This window comes from Ovis aries, chromosome 5, assembly GCF_016772045.2.
Source record: "Ovis aries strain OAR_USU_Benz2616 breed Rambouillet chromosome 5, ARS-UI_Ramb_v3.0, whole genome shotgun sequence".
NCBI classification, from domain to species: Eukaryota; Metazoa; Chordata; class Mammalia; order Artiodactyla; family Bovidae; genus Ovis; species Ovis aries.
Genome location: NC_056058.1, coordinates 63758451 through 63777978, shown reverse-complemented (window position 1 = coordinate 63777978; position 19528 = coordinate 63758451). Strand labels below are relative to the sequence as shown.

The 19528-nt window shown below is 48.8% G+C and overlaps 1 protein-coding gene across 5 annotated transcripts in view; it reads right to left on the bottom strand.

The window, feature by feature from the left end:
• The window catches only part of LARP1 (La ribonucleoprotein 1, translational regulator), an 89697-nt gene that overhangs the window by 19154 nt on the left and 51015 nt on the right, over positions 1–19528 (bottom strand). For 2 of the 5 annotated variants that reach the window (XM_042250665.2, XM_027970440.2), the window contains exons 2-7: positions 3039–3100; positions 2710–2775; positions 1633–1807; positions 613–741; positions 336–536; positions 74–236 (exon numbers count right to left, since the gene is read on the bottom strand). In XM_042250665.2, coding sequence (XP_042106599.1) covers positions 74–236; positions 336–536; positions 613–741; positions 1633–1756 — 617 coding nt within the window. In that variant the 5' untranslated portion in view covers positions 1757–1807; positions 2710–2775; positions 3039–3100. Of the gene's footprint in view, positions 1–73; positions 237–335; positions 537–612; positions 742–1632; positions 1808–2709; positions 2776–3038; positions 3101–9540; positions 9744–19528 lie in introns of those variants that run through there. The other 3 variants (XM_027970442.2, XM_027970441.2, XM_042250664.1) reach the window with 3 other exon arrangements.

Here is a 19528-nt window from a genome sequence, read left to right as displayed (position 1 = left end):
ACAGCCCTACTCCGTCCTCAGGCACCCCTCAACCCCACCCATGTCTCCAGAAGGAAGACGCCTGTCCACTCACATCTGGCGTTTGATGTAGTCTTTAAGCAACTCCTGGTCCACGCTGTAAATCTCAGTGCTGCTGACATTGTCAAAATAGTAGGTGATGTTGTTCATGTACTTGGGGGTGCGAGGCCCCTCCACACCATCAAACTTTCGGTAGCCGAACTGGTAGTCAAAATGGGCTATGGGAGGAACGAGCATCATGAGGGAGAGGAGATCCCCGCCTGCCGCCCCCGCTGAACTCCCTCAGACATCCCGGAGCCCAAAGGGGCCTCACGTACTTCGAGTGCCACCCCGTCCGCGTCCCCGTCCGCGACCACGCCCCCGTCCACGGCCACGGAAGGAAGCCCGCGCCCCACCAGCCCCATCACTCTTCACACTCGATGTCTCATCCTGGTCATGCCAGGCAGGCTCCGATTTGGTCTCTGGTTGCCAGGCTGGAGTGGGGGGGGCCACGGGCACGTAGGTGACAGGCTCAGACCCTATGGGGAGAGGGGGCATCAGGTCAGGCCTGGGGGTGACCCCCAGGCCCAGGCCCTCCATAGTGGGAGCGCATACCTTTGATCTCCCCGCGGCTGGTGGGGGTGTGTCGTGGCTCTGGAGGACGAGTAGGGCGTGAGACCAGTTTCTCTCTGGGCACTTCAGGCTTCATGTCTATTTGCAACGGAACCCACTTGTGTTTGTTCCCTGGAGGATAGCGTGGGCACGAGAAAGGCTTGAAGGAGAGGCCCCTCCCGCCCACCTCTACCCCCAATCCTCTGTCCCTGGAAGGGCTTTTACTGCCCGTTCACCTCGGGCAAATGCCTTTCCCTCACTGGAGCTCATTTTCATCCCTGAAATAAGAAAGTGGTGGACTTCAGTGTGATGGACACTCCTGGTTGACTCCCAACACTGATTTCTCCCGAGCATGCCATTTACAGCCAGACACATGGCAGCCTGGAATCAAGACCGCACCTCCAGGCTCCCCTAGATACATGCCAAGGAGAGCTGAATGCAAGCACTCAATTCTAGGGTGCGTCCCTAAAAAGCAAGGAGCTATTCCCCCCTTTCCCCACCCTAAGTAGAGTGAGTCACCTGAGATGAGAAGAGCCAACACACAGCAGGACAAAGGAATCAAAGAGCTGCCATTATAGGCCTGGCCTACTTCTACCAAGCTCTCAAGTGAAAGAAACAACCTTCCATATTGGTTAAACCACTGTTCCTCCAGATACGTATGACAGCAGCCAAACCTGTATCCTAGCCATTTCAGCCAGAGCAATGGGATCTCCTGTATTTAAATGAAATCTAACACAAGGCAGCAATACATCAACAGACACCAAGAACACACTGAGGGAGGGACCCCCTGTCTTCTGCACAGCTTGAGCCTCAGTGCTGAGGACAGGGCTTTCCAGATGCTGGTTACAGCAAAAGAACTGATGGATAGATAGTTGGAAGGAAGCTTGCTGGCCTAGCAGCCTACACCCATCAGACTCTCAAGCACTTCTGGGGGCTCCTGAAATTGCTCCAGCAGCCCTTGAGTTCTCACATTTCCTGATTCTGCCTGCTACCTTCTCCCAAGTCCTGCTCCAAGTCACTCACCTTTCTTCTTCTGTCCCCCTCGCTGGCAGTCCTCGTCCCCATTCTTCTCCTCCCCCGATTCATCGGATTTGGTTTTCGGGCTCTCCTTACTATCGCTCCCCTCTCCTTTCTCCTGTTCCTTCATGTCCTTTTTGGGTGGTAGCTTGCGGGCAGGCTGAGACTTGTGGGCCTGTGGCTGCAGCAGGAAGCAGAGGAACAGGGAGGTGACATGCATCTGCAAGCCACTCAGGATGGGAAGGAAGGGAGCTCCCTGTCACCGGAGCACGTGATGCAGGTTGGGGTGGATGTATCCTATAGCCCTGTTTTCACGCCTGACATGCCTTTGCAGGGAAGACTGGCCAAACAGGCGAGAGGCAGAAGACAACCCACCTCTTCAGGTCCCTTAAGTCTAAATGAGAGAGACAACCCCTCGACACGGGCTGTGGCCTGCAAAGGCCAGCTGTTTACTCCCTACAACAGGACCATGTGGTTTGAATCATCTGTGGGATGGAGGAGACACTGGCCTCTGGTCTGTCCACACTAACCCTGTCTGTGAACAAAGCCGATGAAAGACCTTGCCGTCAGCCCAGAAAAAAAGATGGTGGGGAGGAAAGGACTGACCAGGGGTCCACTTTCTGCTGGGGCTTAGGAAAGCTATGTAAGCTTCTCCATAACCTGTGGTCTGGAGGTGGGTACTTGCCCTAATGACCATTCTGCTGCACTCACAGGCAATCCAAGTGGAGAACACAGGTTTTAGAACATGACACACTGACTTTCAATTCCCACCTGGCCATCAAGGACTAGTGATTAACCTCCCACCCCCCCACCCCCCGGCCTCATCTGTAAAATGGGAATTACCGAAGGGCCTATCTAGGAATCACTGAGGATTAGGTGAAATAATGGATAAACGGGACTTGGAAGTCTCTGTCACACAGCAAGGACTCAAAGGATGATTCTTAGCTATTTCAATGTTGCCCACATTTTCCAACCACTCCTTTAAAAAAACAGAAAATTAACAGCCGAGACTCTGAAAGCTTGAGGCCAAATGTGAACATGCAGACGGAGTTCAAACCTGCCCATCCCTCCCCACAGACTCACCTGCACACTCTTATGGGCTATCTCTCCAGGTGTTGGCCAGTTGATTGCATCTCCAAAGTCACCAACCTGCAAGGCACATTCTGTGAGGGTTCCAGGGTAACCCTGCCTTCACCATTCAGGCCCTCATCCAAAATATAGCTCCACCAAGAGATCATAAACCAAAACCAGTCTGTCCACGAGAACCATCCACAACAAAGACCCAGAAAAAGTGCCTCTGCTATTCAGAAATCCCCTGCAGCCCAGAAGCACTCACTACAACAGAAAAGAGTCTACCACCTCCATCCAGGAAGCCCACCCCCACCCCTGGGTTGCCAACTCATATTTCTTACCTTGCCACCTTTACGCTGTTTAGGAACTGCTGCCCTCACCACCTTGGCCGGGGCAGAATGTTCTGTGGAAGCAAGAAAGGAGAGGTGGTTATACAGCGCCCCTCAGAGAGGGCCCCGACCAGCTCCTCACCCTCATCACTGCTCCATGCCACCAAGCAACCTGTAGGTTCCCAGACAGAAGACGTGGTGGACAGAAGAGGGACACATGCTCAAACTCCGCTTTCTGAAGAAAGCATGGAAAGTGAGATCATGGAAGAGCAGGCAGCCCAAACCCCAGAATTCAACACTGGTCTCTCACAGCTCTTACCCTCTTGTGTAAGGGGGACTGAGGCCTGGAGACTCTATGTCCATGGTGGGATTTGCTCTGTAATTCAGGGCTCCTGCATCACAGCAGATCCCATAAAGGAATCTGAAAGACTCTCTCTGGCTCAAACATTCTAGAAGCCTTCGTGTGAGTAGACTTAGGAAGGCAAGACAAAAACCCTAAGTGGGCAACCAAGAAGTCCAAGCCCTCTTCTAAGGCATGTGCATCAGAGGCAGCTCTGTCCTCAGTGATCTGTAGCCACCGACGGAAGACGTGCCTGCCTTCCAAGTTTCCAGAGGAAAAGCGAGACCATCACCCCCCAACATTTGACTCAATGGTTCCACCTTTAGGAATTTATCCTAATGATACAAATTAAACAAGTGTTTAGGCTTATGTGCAAAGATGTTGAAAGAGCTATTCATGATTTCAAAAAAACTGACAATAATTTATAACAGTAGGGAACTGGCTAAATAAAAGTTGAGTAACTTCCAGAGTGTTCTTAAATGATAATGATCTCTACTGATATGAAAACATAAACACAGTAAATGAAAAAAAAAATTATAATCCTATTTTTGTAAAATAAATTGAAAAGGTATACATACAAATACACATAGTAGGAATCTGGAAGACATATAACCAAATATTACCAGGACTTAAGTAGTATGTTTGGGCTTCCCTAGTGGCTCAGACGGTAAAGCGTCTGTCTGGAATGCAGGAGACCTGGGTTTGATCCCTGGGTTGGGAAGATCCCCTGGAGAACGAAATGGCAGCCCACTCCAGTATTCTTGCTTGGAAAATCCCATGGACTGTGGAGCCTGGTAGGTTACTGTCCATGGGGTTGCAAAGAGTTGGACACGACTGAGCGACTTCACTTTCACTTAAGTAGTATGTTTAAAGTGATTTAATTTTGTTTGGGATTCTCCAGTAGTTTCAACCAGGGCAGAAAAGAGCTTCCTATTTTTATCATTTTTAATTTTTATTTTTTGGCTATACCCGGCATCATGCAGGGTCACAGCTCCCTGAGCAGGAACCGCACCTGCAGCCCCTGCAATAGAAGTGCAGAGTCTTAACCACTGGCAAGCCAGGAAAATCCAGGGGCTTTTTAAAAGGGGGGGGAAAAATTGTTATAAGGAAGTGGCTCTAATAAGTCTGGTCCTTTCTACATTTACACTTGTTTTTCCAAGTTGGTTCTGAAGACCAGGAGTTTCTGAACCCTTCCTTCCCAGAGACCCACAGGATAAGACACAACCCGGGACTCTGCTCACCCATCCCTTTGCCTCCACTGTTGGCCAGCCATGCCAGGACAAGAGCTGCCCCCAGTCCCCGAGCAGAGAAATTTGTCCAGCTGGTCTCAAAAGGAATGTTCCAATTCTTGATCAGACGCATGTTCCCTTAATGAGAAGGGAGTCCTTGCCTGATTCCTAATTGTGAGGCCACTGAATTCTTGGCTTCTACCCCATACTGGAGCCACTGCCTCAAGACATTCCACATGGCAAAGGAGAGCTGGGGCTCTATAACCCAACCCAACAGCATCCCCTATTCCCAGTGCTGGGCAGTGGAGAACCAGAAAATCTCTTCAGTTCCAAGACAATGGAGCCCGTAGGGCACGGGAACTCCTTACTCCACACTGATTCTCCTGCTAACTCCAGTTTGGCCCAGAGCAGCCTCATACCACGCAGCTCCCTACTAGGACCAGCAGAGGCAGCTGTTAGAAGATCAACTCCCTTGATTACACATGAGCTATGGCAGTAATTACTTCTCCAGGGACCCAGCCTATAGACCCCAAAAACACTCCCTGCATGCTACCAGGACAAGAGCAGGCCAAAAGGCCGGCACCATCAACGTCATTATCATGAAAGTGGAATGGGAAATCAGATTCAGAGGGCAAAGTGCTCTTGAAGACTACCAAAAAGGTTCAAGGCAAAGTTCTTTTGGGTCATTGTCTTATTTCCTTGAACAAAAACTGCTTCAAAATTGGGAAGAATCAGATCCTGTAACTACCCTGCCTCACATCTTGCTCAAGATCACAAATGGTAAAGTTCTGCTGTAAATTCAGGCTCTCCTTAATGGGAGTGCCCTGCTTCCACTAAAAGGCCCCACTGATTCCCTACTCCTCCACCAATCCCAAGCTGACCAGGGGAATGTGGCTTCTCTGGGCACACCCAGGAAAACCAATCAGTCAGCCCTTTTAAAAGTTTGCTGAAAGGCCCCATCCCTAGTTAGGCTCCCTCTGTCCCAAGGACCCTCAGTACCCTGTTCCTGCTCTGCTCTCACGTAGGGCCTCAGGCTGCCCCTGCTCTAAGGAAGAAAATTCCCCGGAGAGACAGAGAAACACTTTAGGGAGAGAGAACCACCGCTACCTTGAAGCAAAATCCCTAGCTCTATTAAAATCCCACAGGGCCCAGGGAAACACAGGAAGGCTCCGATGAGCTACTGTCAGGCCCTGGGGGTAGGCTGGAAAAAAAGACTTCAATGACACACCCTTCTGGGTCCCGTCCCAACCATCCACCTTCACCAGGCGCACGCACGTGTGTACACACGTGGGCACACACAGTGCAGCTCCACAATATACAGGGCCTAGCGTCTAAAACGGCTCCCAATGAACACCAATCTTTTGTGCAAGAGGCCAGTCCTTATGTCCAGCACCACTGCCCCAAGCCCAGCTGGGGACGCACTACACTCACCACCTCGCACGTGCCCAAGAATACAGTTGTAGGACATGAGAGCAGCAAAAAAGGCCCGTGGTTCTGATTTCTTCCGTTCAGATAGGCAACTGAGGGTAATAAGGGGCTTCCCTTGGGAAGAGCCGGGATGGGCACTAGAAGCCTCAGCTCCCTCTGTCCAGTGCTCCTTCCCGCTCACCAGAGATTCCATGTGTCCACTGGTGGGAAAATGGGTCAAAAAGCCTCCCTGGTGTGATCTCAGAGCATCGTCCTGCCATCTCCTGGTGAAGAGCCACTGGTGTTGGGGAGAGGTTCCCAGGCAGAGAGAGGTGTGCTGAGGTGGGCCGAGGTGAACCCAGCACTCAGGGGGAGGAGGACGGCAGGCAGAGGCTCTCTGAGTGTCTCCCTTCTCCATCAAGGCAAGCAGGGGTTAGCCGGGATATGCAAGAGGCAAAAATGGAGTCTGCTAGGAGCCAGTACTGAATGTTGTTCCGAGGGGGTCAAAGGGCTTTCTACAAACACACACTCATTCATGTATTAAATGAAGCACACCAGAATCTCTCTGTGCAGTCAAGGTTGGGTGGGGGAGGGAACAGGGAGACCAGGAGATATTTCATGAAGCTCTATCTGATCAGCAAACTCACTATTTTCACTTAAGACTGTGAGTGGTGAAGAGAAGGGGAGCTAAACCAATACCCTCCTCTCCCGGTGCCTGGCTCTTTTCCCACACACTGAGCCCCCCCTCCCCCCAAGAAAGGCTCCAGGGCAGGTCTCCCCAGGAGAGGGAGGGGGGGGATTTGCCTCAGTCCCCAGGGAGGCTGTGGTATAAACCCCTGCCACACCAGGAAGGAAGAGCAGAGGGAAGGCCTGAAGTTCCTTTCAGCTGAAGAAATTCAGCCACTCTACCTTTTTCTCAGCACAGAAGAGGAAGAGAGCCTGGCCTCAAGGAGTCTCTGTCAGCCTACAAATAGGCCTAAGCCCAAACACACCTGGTATAAACCCAAGTAAAAGCACAAAGTATGGGTGACCCTTGAACTACACAGGGGTTGGGAGCACTCAGCCCCAACAGGCTAGAAAAATCCAACTTAACATCACGCAGTATTGCTTTTACATTGAGAATAACCACATATTAATGGATCCACACAGTTCAAACCTGTATTGTTCAAAGGTCAAGTCCATTTTTTAACAAGTATTTTTCATTTGTTTACTTTTGGTTGCACTGGACCTTCACTGCTGTGTGCGGCGAGCAGGGACTCCTCTCCAGTTGCGCTGAAGCAGCTTCTCTTGCTGTGGAGCACAGGCTCTAAGGTGTGTGGGCCTCAGCTGCGGCTCTCGGGCCCTTGAGCATGGACTCAATAGTTCTGGTTCACAGGCTCTGTTGCTCTGCCACCTGTGGGATCCTCCTGGATCAGGGATCAAATCCCTTCCCCCTGCATTTGGTAGGTGGATTCTTATCCACTGCACAATCAAGGAGGTCCCAACTGTATTTTCTACACTGCTTGCTTCCAGAAAGATCCTAAAGCTGCTGACCCTTTTGGGGAGGGCACAGGGGCAAGCTACCTAGAAGGGCCAGATGTAGGTGCAAGGACTTGGTGAACTAGCAAGAAACTAGGGAAGGTATGCAGATATGAGTCAAACTCATCAGGTTAGAGAAAAAAGAACTGATAAGAAGGGGACTTCCCTGGAGTCCAGTGACTGAAACTCTGCACTCTTAATCCAGGGTTTGATCCTGGGTTCGATCCCTGGTCAGGGAACTAGATTCCCACTCTCCAAAGAAGACTGAAGACTCTGAGTGCCACAACTAAGATCTGGTACAGCTAAGTAAATAAAGACTGGTAACAGGAAGGGAAAAGCTGGAAATGAAACTGAGGGATGCGTGTGGGTGAAAAGTGAGATGGGGCCGAGCTAGATGGGAGAAGGCCTGAAGGGTGGGGCTGGCCAGAGGAACTACTAGATTTCATGCCTTATTGCCAGGAGGACAGGGGAAGGCCAAACATTTATTTTGGGGCTGGCATCATCTCCTGGAGATTAGCGAAGTATCTAAAAAGGCTGAATTTACCCTGAGTGTAAAGAACTTCTGCCTTGGGGAACAAGGTCATTTGTTAGGGGCTGCATTAGCGGCGTTTGTATCCGTCTGCTGACCTATTCCTATGGCCGTTAGGTCAACTTCTTGAAGTGACAACCAGATCCCAGGTGAACTACCCCGGCTCTATGCTCTCACTGTACTGTGTTAGCTGCCTGGTTACTTATCTACTCTCAACCCCACCCCACCCTCCTTGACAGCAGGTACCAGGCCGCTTTCATAGCAGAGATTCTGGCATCTAGCTCAGGACCTGGCAATACAGCTGAGCTTTGCGGTTTCAAGTGCTAGTTCCTGAGTCTATGGCCGCAATCCTCAGCCTTTAGCTGGAGCCTTCCCCCAGGCAGAGAAACAAGTGTCACAGGCACTGCTGGGTCCCAGCGGAACCTAGTCTAGACTCCAATACTCATCAACCGTATAATCTTAGAGACACTCCCTACCAGCCACCTTCCCTGGGCCTCCCTCACCTTCCTCAACTGAACACAGAATATTCCTATCTAGAGGGAGAGGGAAGAGAAGGTAAGATCACAAGCAATGAGACTTCTCATCAGAGCAGAAGAGATGCTAGCACCAAGCTGAGGTGGTACTAATGTTAACAGTGAGCACTTATGAGATGCCACGCACTGTTCCAACACGGAGTTAGCTCCTCTAACTGGTCTCATTTCACAAATGAAGAAACGAAGGAACACGGTGGAAAGGTTATTTACCAAGATCACAGCCTGCAAGCAACAGAACAGGATTTGAAGTCAAGCAATCTGACTCTAAATCCTGTGCTTTCAACCACTAGCAGGAGGGTCCAATTTACCTCCTCATTGTGGTCAACAGGGCAGGCCCTCAAATCACCCTACACACTGGAGAAAACCAAGGCCCACTACAGGGAAATCTAAGATCATGGAGCAAGGCAAGCGACATTCCTAGGACTGAACACTGGCAACTTGACAATCCCCTTCTTCCCCACCCAGAGAGAAGCAAGGGAAACTGCCCCCTAACACACCTATCTGGCACCCCCACAGTCCTGTGAGGGAAGAGGCGTTGCCTCTAGGCCCACCCCCTAGTTCCCCCATTTCTACCTCTGCCCCAATGAGGGTGGGGGGCAGGGACAGGCATCCAGCTGACATAGATTCTGCCCCAACCACTGCCTGAGCTGGAGCCCAGGACTCTCACTGCAGAAGGCAGAGAAACCATTAAGGGAGAGTGCAATGCCACAGGAGTCTAGATTATATCACCCACCTGTGCCCATCCCTCCCAGGCCAGCTTTGGGGCACAGTCAGAAAAGTCTGGTGTATTCTCAGCTGTCATCCAGCCTGGGGGTGCGGTGGGGTCATAGAGGAGGAGTTTGGGGACCACCGACTTTTCATCCCATCCCCACTGATCCCAACACCAACCCTACCCCCGGCATGAACACTCATCTAAAGAGTTTAAAAAAAAAAAAAAAGCTTTGTTAACCATCCTCACCTTGTTCACTGATTCCTACTGTTGCCACCACTTTTCAGACAGCTCTCTCTGACCGGCTTTCCCACCCTGATTTCCCCCAGACGTTCAGAGGAAACACAGGAGGGGGCTGAAGGGTGCCGTTATGGAAAAGAATGAGAGGAGAGAGGAAATCTTCAGAAGTCCAGCTCATGGGACTCCGCTCAAAGCAAGCTCCTGAAGAGTCTGCGCCCCTTGGGCCTGGGAGGAGGAGCGCGGGTGGCAGGCTCTGGTCACATGACACTGCCTGGTCCGGCCCAGGCCCAGTCAACTATCTTTAGCTGGCGGTGACCCTTTAGCCTGCGGTGACTCTCTCTGCCCAAGTAAGCCTCCCTGGGGTGGGTGTGGTCACGCCCACTACCGGTACCAGTCCCTGAAGTCCTGCCCCAAAGCTAATTAACAATCATCACAGCTGCAGCATACCAGCAGCCAGCGAAGCCTCTGGCCTTCAAGTGCCAGCTCCCTGACCCAGCCTTTCTGAAGAGCACATCTGGTTCTAGTTACAACAGTGATTCTAACAACTACCTTTTACTGAGTGCTGAGTAGGCGCCAATAACTGCTCTAAGTTGCTCTGTGCTATTTCATGTAACTGCCTGAAAAAGACATTCCAGTTGCTTGGAAAATGAAACTGAGGGAAGAGACTTGCCCAGGGTCATAGAGTATATATACTGTGTGACATTATTCTCAGCGTAAATTCTTCTCAAGGCCTTTCTTAATTGCCCAACTAGCAACTCTGGATCAAGTTCTAATTCAGTCTATCATGTGGGGTCTTCAGAGCACTCATGAGCCCCTGAAATGTTTGCATTTGTGTGCATCTCAACCACACCAGACTAATCAATTACTAAGTCCATACACTATCCACACAAATTGCTCACATGCAGTGGCTCATTTACTTTTCACAACCACGCTAGGAGACAGGTAAGGTGATGATGACTCCCAGTTTATAGATGAGGAAACTGAGGCTCAGAGAGGCCACCTGCCTTAGGTAGCCTAAAACCTAGGTAACAGCTTGACTCTACCTTGGGCTTCACCAGCCAGCAACATGCCCTATATAGGCAATGCCTGGGATTTCCACAAGGGTAGGGAATCTTTCTGCATTGCTCACTGGCCCCTGGAACCCAGGACTGCAGCCTGTTCATGGCTGGCCCATAGGAAGTATTTGCTGAATGAAGAATTTTACATTGGTATGGGTGCCTCTCAAAGAACTTCCAGAGCATTCTTTTCTGGGTAAAGAGGTTAATTAATTACCCCTTTGCATTATGTCTGAACAGCACAGCTGTGCAGTCTGGCAGCTGCACTCCTTTTGGAGTCTAGACCTAGCCCTGTTCTCCTTCAAGTTGGAAGCAGTGTGCTTCCACCCAAACACCAGACATCAGCTGTGGAAAACAGAACAGAGAATGTATGCAGCAAAGAAAACAGCATTGAAACTCCCCGGAGGCCTCAGACTTCAGGCACAAGCCCCCAGGCCCCGGGCTACATCACAAACCACCAAGATGGTAAGAACGGACACCAGCTCAGAGGGCAGCACCCACTCAAGGGCAGTCGCCACACCACACAGGAATGCAAGCTTATGTTGCCAGAGCATCTGAGCTTTCAAGAAATACAGAAAAATAAACTTGGTGTGGAAGAGTAATTTTCTGCTTTCTAAATACTATTAATGAATTCACATTAAGAAACAAAACTTTTCCAAGCCATATCCAGCCTGTGGGCTCCTGCATGGCTCTCCTAAGCCCTGAGGGGCAGGCCCTGGATTTCAGAGCCAATCCTCAGGCAGGCTGCAATGCTCTGCTGCCCCACTGACACCATTGTCCTTATGCAGGAGGCTGCTGACATCAAAGCTCCTTTTTCCTTGTGCCTGTGGTTACCTACCACCTAACACAAACTCATTTTAACTGTCCTAAGTCTAAGGCATTCTTTGCTGCAAGAGGCTTCTGAATCCCTAAGAAACTACTCTGGATTATCCCTGTTACTGGAGAGAAAGGCTGGAAGGGACTTGACAACTCATGCCATTGTATGGACAGGAAAACTGAAGCTCAGGAGGGACCAGGCTGTGCCCAGTGCCCGGTGAATTGTTGTGAAGCTAGCACTGGACATCCAGTTTCTGCCTTGTGATTCAGAGTTTTTCCCACAGGTCAGGAAGCCACTCAACAACACAACTACATTAATTCACAGACTGGGGGGCAGGGCCTCAGGGACCCAAACATTGCAGGTACTGCTCTGCACACCCACTGATGATGCCTATAATAGAGACCCAGAAGTCCCTGTTTTTAAGAACGGCTTCTCACATGGAACTGGACTACATGACAGAAAAGGAGGGGTGCTCTGGCTGAAATGGACCTGGGAGCGTAGGACCCCACTTTCACCAGCGACCTGACTTCTCCAGGGGAGGCTCTCAGCCCCTCTGGAAGATGTGCACCAGGCAGGCCCCAAAGGGCCTGACCAGCCATCTATCCAGTGAGGCAGGCTGGGCATCCTCACTGATCCTCAGATTCCTGCTCTCTGCAATGCTCAGATCCTAACAGCTCCAGCCCTGCAGGTTGGGGACATTTGGTAACAGAAAACTTCAGCAGAAATGGTAGAGACTTGCCAATAGTTCCAGAAGCACAAGGGGAACTGAAGTGCTTGGATAAAGACTAATTCCCCTAACCCAATTTAGCCAGATTGGCCTTGCTCCCCACAAAAGTAGTTGATCTGTTTCTGCTGCTGAGCCTGGGCCAGCCTTGGAGGTCTCTTCATACATAAGAAACCCCAACTTGGACACTGTGGATAAGGAGACAGGCTGCCCTACCAGCAGACTCCACACCCTTGCTCACTGGTGACCTATTCCACTCCCTCCCCACTTCAGCAAATATAGAGGAGACGTGACCCCTATATTACCCATCTACCCAACCAAGTAGGCCCCTGGGCTAAGAGGAAGGACAGAGCAGCTATCCCGGACTTGGGAGTTCACATAAGTGTAAGAATGCTCTAACCACCAGCTGCCATCAAAATAAGGAACTCTTAAAGCCAGGGGAGATGGTCTTATCTGACCAATTTCTCATGTGGCTTGTAACTTGATAGGCATTAACAGGGCCACAGAGGAATGAAAGCCAAGCAAGCAGGTTCATCAGGAAGCAGAAAAGCACCTTGCATGGAAGATCCTAGAACAAGACTTAACCTCTCACTTTCTGAAACTATGCAAGGGGTTCACGGTGGCTGCCAGCTCACAGGATTGTTTAACAGCTTAAATTAAGGGCAAAGGTAAACAGAAAATTAATATGTATCTTTAAATGCATTTTTTAATTATTAAAAATAATTATTTTTAAAAAATGAGTCAATTACTGAATCTGGTGCTTTAATAAAAATCTTTTAAAAAAGATAACAATTTGCCAGATTTAGCAAATTTCAGGTAAATAATAGTAAATTTTTAAATTAATTGTGTCCCATGCAATATTTGAGACACAGAGAAGGCAATGGCACCCCACTCCAGTACTCTTGCCTGGAAAATCCCATGGACGGAGGAGCCTGGAAGGCTGTAGTCCATGGGGTCGCTGGGAGTCGGACACGACTGAGCGACTTCACTTTCACTTTTCACTTTCCTGCATTGGAGAAAGAAATGGCAACCCACTCCAGTGTTCTTGCCTGGAGAATCCCAGGGACAGGGGAGCCTGGTGGGCTGCCTTCTATGGGGTTGCAGAATCAGACATGACTGAAGCGACTTAGTAGCAGCATACTAAAAAACTTATTTGCTGCTTATCTGAAAATCAAATTTAATTAGAGATCGTGTATTTTTAATAGCAAAATCTGGCCACAGTAGGAAAGAACCACTGCCCATGCTCCACGACAGTGAGCCAAGTGTCCGGGGCATGGGCCTGGTGGTCGGGAGACTGACCAGCCCCGGCACCGGCGCTACAGCCCTTGTTCTTGGGGCATGGAAGAATTCCCCTCTGGGTGGCTTCACCTTCTCTACTAAGGACTATGCTTGGGGTATGAAGATCCAGTCATCTGCACTCCTGACATCTTTGAATTCTATCCTCACACTCAGTGATCACTCTAACCACAACCTTCAGTTCAGTCGCTCAGTCGTGTCTGACTCTGTGACCCCATGAGTCGCAGCACACCAGGCCTCCCTGTTGATGACCAACTCCCCGAGTTCACTCAGATTCGCGTCCATCGAGTCAGTGATGCCATCCAGCCATCCCATCCTCTGTCGTCCCCTTCTTCTCCTGCCCCCAACCTTAGATGAAGCCAGTTTTCCAAGGGTACAATCTACCTCTGACACCACTGCTACAAATGACTTGAGCCCTAAGATTTCAGGATGCAAAAAAATTATCTACTGAGGAGCTTGTCAAAATACAGAATCCTGGGTCCCACGCTCCAGAGATTCTTGCTCAGGAACAGTGGAACCAGGAATCTGCTTAGTAATTCTAAGTTAGGTTTTCTCTGGACATAGCTGAAGTTATAGACCAAATAAGTTTCACCTGCTAATTCTGACAGGGCTTACTCAGAACCACTACACTGCATTTAGTATTTTTAAAATTTTTTTACAAAGCATAGTTGATTTACGATACTATGTTAAAGTTTCACGTGTACAGCAAAGTGATTCAGTTATATATATCTTTTTTCAGATTATTTTCCATTATAGGTTATTCAGTTCAGTTCTGTTCAGTCGCTCAGTCGTGTCCGACTCTTGGAACCCCATGAATCACAGCACGCCAGGACTCCCTGTCCATCACCAACTCCTGGAGTTCACTCAGATTCACGTCCATCGAGTCCGTGATGCCATCCAGCCATCTCATCCTCGGTTGTCCCTTCTCCTCCTGCCCCCAATCCCTCACAGCATCAGGGGCTTTTCCAACGAGTCAACTCTTAGCATGAGGTGGCCGAAGTACTGGAGCTTCAGCTTTGGCATCATTCCTTCCAAAGAAATCCCAGGGCTGATCTCCTTCAGAATGGACTGGCTGGATCTCCTTGCAGTCCAAGGGACTCTCAAGAGTCTTCTCCAACACCACAGTTCAAAAGAATCAATTCTTCGGCACTCAGCCTTCTTCACAGTCCAACTCTCACATCCATACATGACCACAGGAAAAACCATAGCCTTGACTAGACGGTCCTTAGTCGGCAAAGTAATGTCTCTGCTTTTAAATATGCTGTCTAGGTTGCTCATAACTTTTCTTCCAAGGAATAAGCATCTTTTAATTTCCTGGCTGCAGTCACCATCTGCAGTGATTTTTGGAGCCCAAAACAATAAAGTCTGACACTGTTTCCACTGTTTCCCTATCTATTTCCCATGGAGTGATGGGACCAGATGCCATGATCTTCGTTTTCTGAATGTTGAGCTTTAAGCCAACTTTTTCGCTCTCCTCTTTCACTTTCATCAAGGGGATTTTTAGTTCCTCTTCACTTTCTGCTATAAGGGTGGTGTCATCTGCATATCTGAGGTTATTGATATTTCTCCCGGCAATCCTGATTCCAGCTTGTGTTTCTTCCACTCCAGCCTTTCTCATGATGTACTCTGCATACAAGTTAAATAAGCAGGGTGACAATATACAGCCTTGACGTACTCCTTTTCCTATTTGGAACCAGTCTGTTGTTCCATGTCCAGTTCTAACTGTTGCTTCCTGACCTGCATACAGATTTCTCAAGAGGCAGGTCAGGTGGTCTGTATTCCCATCTCTCTCAGAATTTTCCACATTACAAGATATCAAACATAATTCCCTATATATATATACAATACAATAATTCTTATTTGCTTACCTATTTCATACATGCTAAGTCACTTCAGTCATGTCCAACTCTTTGTGACCCCATGGACTGTAGCTCACCAGGCTTCTCTGTCCATGGGATTCTCCAGGTAAGAATACTGTAGTGGGTTTGCCATTCCCTACTCCAGGGGATCTTCCTGACCCAAGACCCAGGGATCAAACCTGGATCTCCTGCATTGCAAGCAGATTCTTAACCACCGTCTGAGCCACCTTGGGAATCACATTTTATGTATAGCAGTGTGTTCATCTTATACTCCTTTCTCTCTCTCCTTCCCCCAAGTTTGCTTTCGGTATCTGTGAGGCTGCTTCCGTTTTGTAAGCAAATTCATTTGTCTTCATTTAGATTCTACAAAAGTGATAGAATACTAGTCTTTCTGTCTTACTTTATATGGTAATCTCGGGTCCATCTATGCTGCTGCAAAAGGCAGTATTTCATGTTTTATGGCTGATTAATCTTTCACTGTACATATGTACCATCTTTATCCATTCATCTGTCAATGGACACTTTAGGTTGCTTCTTGGTTATTATAAATAGTGCTGCTATGAACACTGGGCGGGGGGTGGGGTGGGGGTTATGTGTATCTTTTCGAATTATAGTTTGTCCAGCTCTGTGCCCCAGAGTGAGATAATTGTATTATATGGTAGCTCTGTTTTTAGTTTCTGAACCTTCATATTGTTTTCCTGTGGTGGCTGTACCAGTTTACATTCCCACCAATAGTATAGGAGGGTTTCCCTTTCCTCCGTACCGTCTCTAGCATTTCTTGCTTGTAGACTTTTTGAAGATGGCCATTCTAACTGGCGTGACGTGATATCTCATTGTAGTTTTGATTGGCATTTCTCTAACAGTTAGTGATGCTGAGCATCTCTTCATGTGCCGATTAGCCATCTGTGTATCTTCTCTGAACAAGTGCCTATTCAGGTCTTGTGCCCCCTTTTTTGACTGGGTTGTTTCTTTTTTGATATTAAGCTGTATGAGCTGTCTGAATATTTTGGAAATTAACCCCTTGCAAGCTGCACTGTTTACAAATATTTTCTCCCATTCCACAGGTTGTCTTGTTTATGATTTCCTCTTGGGCAAAAGCTGTTAAGTTTGATCAGGCCCCATTTGTTTATTTTTGCTTTGGAGGCCTGGGAGATTTTCTAGTATTAGTATTTTAGAACTGATTGGGCTTCCCTGGTGGCTCAGTTGGTAAAGAATCTGCCTGCAATGTAGGAGACTGCCTGCAATGCAGAAGACATGGGTTCGATCCCTGGGTCGGAAAGACCCCCTGGAGAAGGAAATGGCAAGCTACTCCAGTATTCTTGTCTAGAAAATCCTGTAGACAGAGAAGCCTGGCAGGATGAAGTCCATGGGGTCACAAAGAGTCAAATACGACTGAGTAACTAAACCACACCATTTTAGAATCAGGGTGTGCTTCTTAAGAAACAGTGGTGGGTACATGGGTTCTTGTTCAATGTTTTTCTTTTTATATTGTATTAGATATTGAATAATGTCTAAAAAAGAAAAATACATTGCAGAACTATTCTGGCTTCCACTCTTCTGGAGTCCCTGAGCAGAAGGCTGTGTATAAGCCCCTCACCCTCATGACTGTGGAAACAGGGACCCTGAGCTAGCAGGACTGCAACACCACGTCCATAAGCTAAGAACACCTGAGAATGTGGGGGACCTGGGTTAAATGCAGATTCCTGACTTCCCCCAAGCTCCAAAAAGCAGTTTGCAGAGAGAGGCAAAGCATGGGCATCTGCATTTTTAACAAGTTTCCTGTGCAATGCTGATGCCAATTAGTATTTGAGAACTGAGCCGCCAGTGAATGAGACTGGCAGGAAGGGACCTCTGTTCTCCACATGTCAATCCAGGGTCTCACACTTATGCACTGGAGTGCAGACAGGAACTAACTAGCTCAGAAGAGCAGGAGGGAGCAAGTTTTAATTACACACAGAGAGCAGTCACAAGAGAGACGCACCAAGGAGCTCCTCCACTCTTTACCACCATCCAACCTCTAGCGTCAGGAACCAAGACTGGTCAAGCCAAGAAGCCACAAGTGAGCCAAGTGTCTTGACAGACTTGAATTCACAAAAGTCAGTCTTGGTTGAGCTCAAGGCTCAGTTTCACAATCAGCTCCTACCTATGGCTGTGCTACAAGGAGAAGGCAGGCTCTGAAAGGACCTGTCTGCCTCTTTCTTACAGCTTCCACTCTCCCTCTAAACCTTGCTTTTTGCTCACCCAGTGCCCCGAGGTTTGGATCCTTATACCTTCCTAAGCATTTACCTCAGGCCTCCTGCTGTAGGCCTTTTGTGTATTTTCTAATCCTCCCAAGGGTGAAGCTATTCCAGTTTTATTGGAGGCTGGGTCGCTAGCCAAGGTCACACAGTGAGAAGGGAGCTGACACCAAGGATCTGAAATTGAAAGCCCAGGCTACCCTAGGTCTCTCAGTACTGCCAGAGACAGATACTTGGTTGAAATCCCAAAGGGCTCCAGCTCAAGCAGACCCTACAAGGGACTGAAGCTATCAGTACCAGAATCCACTTCTCTGAACCTATTAGCTCATCTGCCAGGCAAGGACAATGCCATTTAGGACAGGGGACAGGGGCAAAGCACAGCCAAGAATCAGAGCACTCTTTATTGTGAAGGCTCTAGGGTGGCCTGTAACCCAAAGGCCTGGGCTCTGGCTACACCAAGCCCAGGAGAATTCTAACTCCTCCAGCAGATGAGAAAGGGGAAGATGGAGGAAACTGCAGAGATCCCACAGGACAAAAAACAGACTAGAGAGAGAGAAAGGGAAGTAGAAAAGCAGAGGTTTTGTGTAGGCTCTGCTTCAGGGCACAAGGGAGAGCTGAAGAAAGCATAAGCTACCCATTCAGGTAAATTACCCTTTCTGTATCCTTCGTGACTAATCGGTTCATAAGGTCTCCCTCATCCATCACTGCATCTAAGTCTCACAATATCAGTTTGAGGTAGGAAGGGTGGACATGGTTCTCCCCAGATGACACAATAAGACAGAACTGAGACTCAGTGAGCTTCCTGGTTTGTTCCAAGAACATCAATTTGTTTTTAAAGATGTCGGCCCTGGGCTCCTGCCACTCTATTATGAAACATGACCACTGACATGAGGGGTTTTGTGTGCCAGGCACTAGAGAAGTAACGGTAAACAAGACAGTCCCTATCCTCTGAGGGCTCAGTTTATATAAAGCTTTAATCTGAACTCTACCTGCAACTGCTTGATCTAAACTGCTTGGGATGCTGTACTGAGGAACCTCAGTAGACAGACTCAGGAAAAGCCTGTGATCAATTAGCAATGTCTGTTGTGAACAGGAGAAGGGATAGCAGTCACAAACGTATTTATAATTCCAGTTTGGTAACCACTGAAAAATGCTCTTCATCTCAACAACCATTCAGCCCATACTACGTACTGTGGATATAGAAGTGGGTGAGACTGACAAGGATCCAGCCCAAGAAACCGATGCATGACATGAGAGCTGACATGGGTGGTGGCGGATTCAATGCACTTTCCCTTCAGGGACCACTCTGTCCTCATCCCAGGTTAAGACCTGCAACCCTTAGATCTGGTCTCTTTCAGAGATTAAGGCAAGGCCCAGGGAAAACAAACTGCAGAAACACAAGTGAGAATTACAGAATGGATACCTCTGGGGAAAGCTCACTGGGCTGCTCCATCCCCATGGTCAGCCCACATCCCCCACTCCGCTTCACCACCACCACCAGTAACCACCACCACCAGTAACCGAACAGTGCAATGGTTAAGAATGAGCCTGGGCTCCAGTTAGCTCTGCCACTCCCATCTCAGTGACTCTGGATTTCTGTAAATGGAAACAGTTTCTAACCTACTGGGATTCTGAGAATTAAATGAGTTGCTATTTTTTAAGTACTTGGGGAAGCACGTAAGTCTTTGTTATGTGTTAGCTATTATTTGGAAGTTTAGGTATCTCTGGTAAGACTACTGACAAATTTTTCTACCCCATCTCACTCACTGGTGAGCCTGCTACTGCTAAATCACTTCAATCGTGTCCGACTCTGTGCGACCCCATAGACGGCAGTCCACCAGGCTCCCCTGGCCCTAGGATTCTCCAGGCAAGAACACTGGAGTGGGTTGCCGTTTCCTTCTCCAATGCATGAAAGTGAAGTTGCTCAGTCATGTCCGACTCCTAGCGACCCCATGGACCGCAAGCCCACCAGGCTCCTCCTTCCGTGGGATCTTCCAGGCAAGAGTACC